The sequence below is a fragment of the Sphaerodactylus townsendi genome, linkage group LG08 (genome assembly GCF_021028975.2).
Source record: "Sphaerodactylus townsendi isolate TG3544 linkage group LG08, MPM_Stown_v2.3, whole genome shotgun sequence".
NCBI lineage: Eukaryota > Metazoa > Chordata > Lepidosauria > Squamata > Sphaerodactylidae > Sphaerodactylus > Sphaerodactylus townsendi.
Window position 1 is genome coordinate 90,724,219 of NC_059432.1, and position 8,709 is coordinate 90,732,927.

Sequence of the window (8,709 nt, forward strand, 5' to 3'; positions counted from 1 at the left end):
AGACAGCTTATCATACAATAATATATTGGCATCCAGCTTTAAAATCTTCATTAAAAACCCTGCCAGGAAAGGAAAGGGTGCGGGGGGGGGGGCATAGATGTTAAGGGGCCCAGAAGGTAAAGGGGAACAGAAGGAAAACAAAAGGAGGGGGCGCACATCAGCAGCCCCCCCCCCCCCCAAAGCTTGGGGGAACAACTCGGTCTTACAGACCCTGCAGAACTCATCGAGATCCTGCAGGGCCCGGACAGCTACCTCATTCTATTCTTCTCAGCCTTTCACTAATCTACCTTTTATCTGCCTCCTATCTTCAATCATATTTATTGCTGATGATTTCATTTATACCCTGCCTTTCTCCACAGTTGGGACCCAAGCAGCTTATATTATTTGCATTTCCTCTTTTTTATTTGCACAGCAGCCCTGTGGTGGGTTCCGTTGAAAGCATGCGACTGATCCAAAATCACTCAATGAATTTCCACATCAAGATGGGTATTTGAATCTAGTTCTCCCAGGCCCTACTCAGAAGATTTAATTTTCGTGCTATACTGGCTTTCAAAGGGTGGCTGCGGCTGAACTGTAGCAAGCCAGCCAGCCAGACCTATGCCTTCTTCAACATAAAGATGACGGGAGATCTTTCATCCACCATTTCCTAGTTCTAGAATGCTTTATTTGGGTCCTGGTGTTTGCCTAGTTCTGTCCCCAAGGCACTGGCACCCAAACGGAGCTTGGTCCAGGAAATGGTGGATGAATTCTCAGGTCTCCTGTCATCTTTATGCTGAAAAAGATAAGTCATGCAGATCAGGTAGTATCGAGTCACCCCATGGTTGCTGCCAGGCCTGGTTTCAATGAGCCCCCCCCCCTTAAAGACCTTGCTGCTTCCCCCTGCCTTTTACTTAAAAAAAATGAAGCTTGGAATGCTGTGACAGTAGCCACTGAGGGAGTCCATTTTTCAAAGCTACAGGCTCTCCTTTTATCGTTTGGAGGATTTAAACTTATTGTTGGTCTTGTTATTTGGCATTTTTCTGCAGCTCCAATCACCGGGTTTAAGCATCCTCAGATTTGGTCACCTTCACTATCGAATATCAATAACCTCCTTTTGCCTTCAAGGTTTTCTATTCTGCCCACCCCAGAAAGGTGTATGTAGATCCTTTCATTATCTCCCACCCCATCATGCTAGTAGTAATGGCTTTATGGAGTGAATGCTTAAGAACCTGTTCATTGTCAAGTGAGGAAACTCCCAAGTTTTCTGACACCATCTAGCAATTTGAGGAGCTATGGTTTCCAGGCTAAATGTCTTCCCATAGTTGAATATGGCAAACGAGGGTTGTTCTGTTTCTCTAGCTATTAGGCTGAATGACTACAGCTATCAAGTAGAGTAGATCTTAACGTTCTATTCTTCCTTTGAACATGTAAAACCTTTATATTTAACCTAACTTGTACATGTTGTTCATCCATAGAAATAAGTATTCTGCTACCTAAAGGGTGACATGCGTAATTCCCTATGGTGCTGGCACTAAAACTAATCAGGGTTTTCTCTGGAAAAGTATGCCTAACAGGTGTGTCAGATAACAACAACGGAGATCTTTTCCTATAAATATCACCCACAAAAAAGTCCTTGTGCTGCTGTGAAGTTCTGTCATCACTGGTGCATTAAACTACTAATATTTCTGATGTACCGTTTTGTTGCCACTTTGTATTTGCTTGATCCTGACTTATTTCTAGCAGAAGTGAAATATGCAGCACTCACATTTATTAAAATAAAGTTTAAAAGAAACGAGTGCCAGTCTGTAAAATGAAATTTTCCTAACTCCACAACATTCTTCCAACTTTTTCGGTTATCAAAGGCTGAAAAAATATGTTGCACAAAAGCACCATTAGAATATCAAAAAGGTACACAGGAATCAATATGGATATTTTCATCAAGAAGCTTTAGCACTACAACATCCTTTTATACTAGCATCAGCCATCTTCAGCAGTGATTCTTAGGGCGAGGGTCCTCCTTGGGAACGGGAGAGTTGCCAGTTGGCGGGTGAAGATTTTATAGATCCAAGAGACAAAAGATCAATCTCAGTTATTCCCAGGCATTACAGTGGATTTTGTGTCCATCTTTTGGTGTGCATAATGGTGGGTAGAGACTAGACTCATTGTAGCATAAGTCAAGCTAATTACTAATAGATTTGTGGTCATTTTGGGCAATCCAGAATCAAATCTCCTCTGTGCCATGAAAGCTATCTATGGACCTGGAAGAATATTGCAGCCAGCTTTAAGTCCCCATTGGGAAGAAAGGGAAGAAGAAGAGTTTTGGATTTATATCCCCCCCCCCCTTTTCTCTCCTGTAGGAAACTCAAAGGGGCTGACAATCTCCTTTCCCTTCCCCCCTCACAACAAATACCCTGTGAGGCAGGTGGGGCTGAGAGAGCTCCGAAAAGCTGTGACTAGCCCAAGGTCACCCAGCTGGTGTGTGTGGGAGTGCACAGGCCAATCTGAATTCCCCAGATAAGCCTCCACAGCTCAAGCGGCAGAGTGGAGAATCAAACCCGGTTCCTCCAGATTAGAGTACACCTGCTCTTAACCACTACACCACTGCTGCTCCTGAAAGATCTGGTATAAATGGTAAAATAAAAAGTGGAGTAAAAGGTAAATGTTTAATTGCTAATTAAGTCATTTTGGACTTTCTTTTTCTCAAAACAAAGCAAGAATGGTTTCTCCTTGGCAGAGTCATCGCTTGCCTTCAACCTTCTATGTTCTGACCTAAAGGATACTATTGCATAGCGTTTACTGTAAATGTATGCTAACCATACTGATGTTATACCCTCTTCCATAGACCAAACCAGCCTTGTAGAACAAGTGAAACGAGTGAAAGAAATTGAAGCAATTGAAAGTGATTCCTTTATTCCACAAGCATTCAGATCAAGTAAAGAAGACAAAAAGGTAAGTTTTCAATCCACTCTGTTGCAGGGATCCCCTTGTGAGCTGGTGCAGAGCAGATATAATACAACACACGTTGACTATAGCATGGATTACTGCTAACAGTAGAAATCGCAGTCTTTGTAATCAGTTGACAACCATGGAACCAATGTGAATGTGATAACATTTATACGATCCAGGAATCATGTTTTGCCTACAGTCATTGATTAATTGAAGTAATCCACTGTGACCCCTGACCTTTATAGCCCAGGCTAGCCTGATCTTATCAGATCTTGTAAACTAAACAGTGTCAGGCCTGGGTTAGTATTTGGATGAGAGACCATTAAGGAATACCAGGTTCACTAAGCATAGGCAGGCTACGGCAAACTAACTACCAGATTAGTTTGGTCAAAAAGACGGTGAAACGTATTCTTTTCTCTCTACTAGGTGACAGAACCTGTTGAAGTAAAGACTGAACCCACATCAGTAAGCATAAGTGCTGACCTGATTACCGCTGAAAAAGAAACAGTGACTACAAGTATCCCTACCACTATCAAGTATCAAGATGAGAACTCACTAGCCCATCCCAACGTAAGCATGGTGTTACTTGGGCCCCTTACGCACAGGCCAATAAACATGGGTGTAGGACAGTAAAAAAACTGGTGGGGGAGGGGACTACACAGATCCTGCTCCTAAAACGAGCCTGCCCCGTGCTATTTCCCCAACCCGTTTTTTCCCCCAAATTGTGCTATCTGCGAGTCTTTTTTAAAATCCCAGGTTGCAGCCGCTCACAAGTGAACAGCAGGGCAGGAGGCGCTTTATTTGCCTCCGTTTTCCTTTTTAAAATTTCTCAGCTTACATTTGCATAGATATGCAGGTGCAGATGGTCGAGTCATGAGACATCAGCATGGTTGTGGGGGTTGATTTGTGCATGCCTGCGTCACTATGCATCGGCGGGAAGTAAATTTTTTTAAAAAGAGACGTGCAAAAGCGTGAAAGCAACCTGGATTGTTTCCATGGGCTCCAATCGCTGCCTGCACGTACGCACGTGACCGTGAAAACAGGAAAATGGGTTACTTTATCCCAACTGCAACTTGTTATACATTTTCCTGTGCAAAAGGAGCCTTTGATTAACACATTCATTTGGAAGGCAAGAGATTAAGCCATATTATCTGGGCACCCAACCATATATTAAACTACTCAAAACACATCTTTAATAAAAACAAACATTGGCATGCATAACAGGAGCTAGCGGTTGTGGGTTTTCAAGGCTGTGTGGCTGAGTTCCAGTAGTTTCTACTCCTAATGTTTCGCCCACACCTGTGACTGGCATCTTCACAGACTCATCACAATGAAATGTGTTTGTCTCTATGACATAACAGGAATATTCCCGTGTAAAGCAGAAGTGCTTTTGCTGTGTTCATACCCAGGGAGAAAAATTGAAAGACCTTTTTTCAGTCATCCCATAATTATATGAACCTGCATAATATGTTATGGTTAATTTTCTTTCTCACAACTTTATGTCAGATTTTCATGTTCAGTTGCATCCCAGAGAGTACATTCCTTATGTGTCCATATAGAAAGAATGCCCAGATAATTGAAATGTGTACTGATGTCTGCCTAATAAAATATTGTAACTAGCAAGTGAACACTTCTTAAAAGAAATGTCTGCATACATTTTTGTTGTGTCACTGTGAGGTACAGGTTGAAGGCATAAAAACCCTGTGAAATAAAAGTTCAAGGAACAAGTCTAATCTATTGAGCACGCACCTTTTCTCCCTTTTGAAACTGGAATATTTCTGATACAGAGATGTGCATTTCTGGAAATGTGGCCGGGGGTGAAACAGAAATTTTGCGGAAATTAAAATATATGCTTTAATTGACCTTGGGACTTAAATTATACATTCATTGGCATCATCAACATTTATGTGAATTTTAGTTGTTCATTATAGAAATTTATTGTTTTATGTTTTTAGATCTGCTTATAGATGGTTTTTATTGATTTATGTATTAGATGTTGTTCTTTGAATGTTGTTAGCTGCCCTGAGCTGAGACCTATGCTGGGAAAGAGCGGAATAGTAAATTAAATAAACAAATAAATAAATAATAATATTAAAACATAGGGACACTTTACATATGCTCAGAGGCACCAAAAATGGTTCCAGAGGTTGAATCAGATTTATCTGTCCCATCTGTTTCCAAGGTGCTTGATGCAGTTCTTTAGCTACAAATAATTCTATGAAATAAGTTGCACGGAGAAATAGCAATTTGCCCAAAGCAACTTGTTTGTGTCAGATTTGAGAATGGCCCGAATCTACTTGTGGGAGCACACTGGTGAATTTGTGCTCCCTAGAGCACTTCCCTGGCGGCAGGGAGAATCCAGCAGCATAGAGCCGCTGTGCCCCCCTCACCCAGCACCATCTTAGTGTGGGCAGACCAGGGGCATTGCTGGGGGGGAGGGGTTCCAGTATTAGTCGGGTCCCTCCCAGCCATCCAACATGCTATGCTGGCAGGTTTTGGGTAGCATAAGTCTATATATTCCAATGGGGACTTCTTGCCAGCAGGGAGGCTTTTGTACTTGTGCAGCCTCTCTACACTGCCAGAAAGCCCCTTTGGGAGCACCGCAACTACAGCACCACAACCAGCCACTTGGGATTTGTGGATGGGGCTATCAGTTTCCTACCTCTAAGCCTAACACTCTAGCTTCTGTATCATTAAGGCTTCTGTAGATTGAGACTTAGTACCGTGCAGTGTAACCTTGAACCCGTCCTGTACTCTCAGTCTAACCTACCTCGCAGTGTGGTGGTTGTGAGAATAAAATGCAGGAGGGAAAACAAGGCCCCATTGGAGAGAAAGCAGGGCGTAAATATTTAAACAAATAAATAAGCTTTCACAACTTTACGCAGACCTTCCCTTGCAGTCAATCCGAAAACTGAAACTGGTCCAGTATTCGGCGCCGCAGCTTCTCACAGGGGGTTCGTTAAGGAATCATGTCTCCCCTGTGCTGCGCCAACTGCAGTGGCTCCCAGTGGAATTCCGGATCACCTTCAAGGTGTTGGTGTTGACCTTTAAGGCCCTTCACGGCCTGGGGCCTTCATACCTTAGGGAGTGCTCTCCCCATATGTCTCTACTCAACCTCTGTGGTCTGCGGAGGCAAATCTACTAGTGGTCCCCGACCCCTCAATGATGCAGCTGGCCTCTACCTGGGCCAGGGCCTTTACAGCTCTGGCTCCTGCCTGGTGGAACACTCTTGTGATTTTAATTGTCCTATCCTTGTTCACTACCCAGAGCCCTCTGGGGGTGGGCAGTGTAATTAATTAATTAACAACAACAACAACTCATCACTGTTCAACACATAAAAATGTCTGGGTTTTTTAATGCAGGAAACCTTTACCATACCAAGCCACATAATAGCTATGTTAAAATACTTGAGCTAAGCTCTCATTTTTCCTTTCAAATGAGCCTTTGATGGTGCTTTTTGCAAACCTGGGCAGATGCATGAAGAGTTCAGTGATTTTATATAGGGCTTAATTTGTAAACAGAGGGGCCAGACCTGAAGCCCGCCCAGATGTGTGGCTTTTAAGTCGTGAGAAAAAAGGTATGCTCCGTGGCATCTCTGTCTGTTCAACTGGTTTTATATTGTTATGTTTATGAAAAAATTGTTTAAAAAGTGTCACCAGGTATTGTCAAGCTGAATTCACAAATGCCAGGCCTTCAGCAGAGCATCTGTATAAGCTGTGTCTTTTTCCCCCTCTTGCAGCTGTTTGTTGACAAAGCAGAAGCTGAAGAAAGGTGGTTCCAGCGGCTGATGACCCTTCGGCAAGAGAGGCTGATGGGCAGTCCCGTGGCCTAAGCTTAGAGCCTACTGACTCACAGTCACCTCCACTATGCAAGTCCAGGGGTAAAGCCAGATGAGTGTCAAAAGTAAATATGGTGTATTGCACAGGTGTCAAACTCGCGGCCCTCCAGATGTTACGGACTACAGTTCCCATCATCCCGTGCCAGCATCATGCTGGCAGGGGATGATGGGAACTGTAGTCCGTAACATCTGGAGGACTGCGAGTTTGACCTTTCTAAGCGGATCAACATGAAACTGGGGTGATGGTGGCATCAGAGAGGGCAGTGCCAGCTGGGGAAAGAGGCCTGCCATCCAGCAGGCAGCAGCGCTGTTTTGGCTGTACTGTCAGAGAGAATCTGGACTTGTTTGGGGGGGAAATATAAAGGAGTTTTTTTTTAATCCACCCATATCCTTGGAATTACCAAACACAATGCAGTGTCTTTACAAGTCAGGTCTGAAGATTACCTATTTTTCGTTGCCAGAGACTGTAAAACCTTTCTCTACCCACAGAATTAAGCATTTCTCTTAAGGTTTCTGTATGCTCTTTGACATTATCAGTTTTAAAATTTCAGTGCATGTTTTGCTGTGTTACAAGATTATTCTGAACAGCGAGAGAAGAAAGGTGCATAGAGAAAGGGGGGAATGGAAAGATGATCTTCCTTCAACCAACCTATATAAACACACACATGATGATTTAGTTTAATAATTCAATGTTGTAATAACAAGACATACCACTGGAGGTATCATTGTAGTGTGCGACTCCGTATTGTATATGGTTTGTATATGAATTTTCCCAATTTGTTCAATAAATAAAATGAAAACATTCTCTATATAGCGTGGTTATTTTCACACTGCTTATCAGTGCAATCAGTATTAGACTATAAATGTTCTTTTTCTTCTTTTTCCCTAAAGGGCCAGAATTTAAGATAACAGAATATCTTAATGGGCAACTATTCTAAAAAAATGCACAGATCGCAATACTAGAACACCAGCCTCGTCAACCAGGTGCAAGTCTGGCCATTTGTTGAAAGCCAGGGGGAAAAAAGGGTTTAGTCCGTTTGAGCACACTTGCATTGCATTGAGCACACTTGCATAGTCCGTTTGAGCACACTTGTATTTGCATTTTCCACAAAACTCAGTGGTAACTTTTAGCACCCAATCTTTTTTTGTGGGGTGTGTGTGTGTTTCTTTCTACAAAGGGGCCCACAACTAGGCTTAAAGCTGCTAATCTGCAGAGTTATTTCTTGCCCTTCTAGTTGTTGCCACTACCTACGATCACGGGAGAGCCTCCCAGATATTTTTATAGTACCTGAACTAGAACAGTCTCATTCCAGGTAGAGTCCCCTGGCTTGATCAGGGGTCTGCAACCTGTGGCTCTCCAGATGTTCATGGACTACAAATCCCATCAGCCCCTGCCAGCATGGCCAATTGGGATTTGTAGTCCATTAACATCTGGAGAGCTGCAGGTTGCAGAACCCTGGGCTAGATAGTTGAAGCCCGTCTCCCACTTATGGCTGTCAATTCCTACTTTGCCAATGCAACATGAGAGGCAGCCACATCGATATTATCAAGCTGGTTGCAATTTTTTTTGTGGTCTGAACACTAAGGGGGGAGGGGCAGGAAACTGGTGATGCACACAACCACAATACCCAGATATGCAATGACACAACTTGACACAACTTGGAATAAAAATGGCCACAATTTTATTGGGACAGTACCTGATAAAGCCTTGGTACAGCATGGAGCAATGGATCCCAAGACTGACCAACCCACATGCTGGCCAATGTCCATCACCCCATCCTGCCCCAGCTTGCCTGCAAGGCAGGGGGAGATACTGTGGGATGGTAAGTTGAAGGATTCCACATGAACTCCAGCCACTGGAATGAAGACATCTTGACTACCCCCAAGCTGGGCATGTCCTCATAAGGCCTCACCCAAAGTCCCTTAAGGGGATCTCTGAGGCTGAG

At 43.4% G+C, this 8,709-nt stretch overlaps 1 protein-coding gene across 1 annotated transcript in view; it reads left to right on the forward strand.

Annotated features, from left to right (window-relative positions):
- The window catches only part of RSRC1 (arginine and serine rich coiled-coil 1), a 174,940-nt gene extending 167,375 nt beyond the window's left edge, over nucleotides 1–7,565 (forward strand). The window contains exons 6-8 of the mRNA XM_048506927.1: nucleotides 2,822–2,928; nucleotides 3,352–3,495; nucleotides 6,665–7,565. Of these exons, the coding sequence (XP_048362884.1) occupies nucleotides 2,822–2,928; nucleotides 3,352–3,495; nucleotides 6,665–6,757 (344 nt within the window). The 3' untranslated portion in view covers nucleotides 6,758–7,565. The remainder of the gene's footprint in view (nucleotides 1–2,821; nucleotides 2,929–3,351; nucleotides 3,496–6,664) is intronic.
- Nucleotides 7,566–8,709: the final 1,144 nt, after the last annotated feature.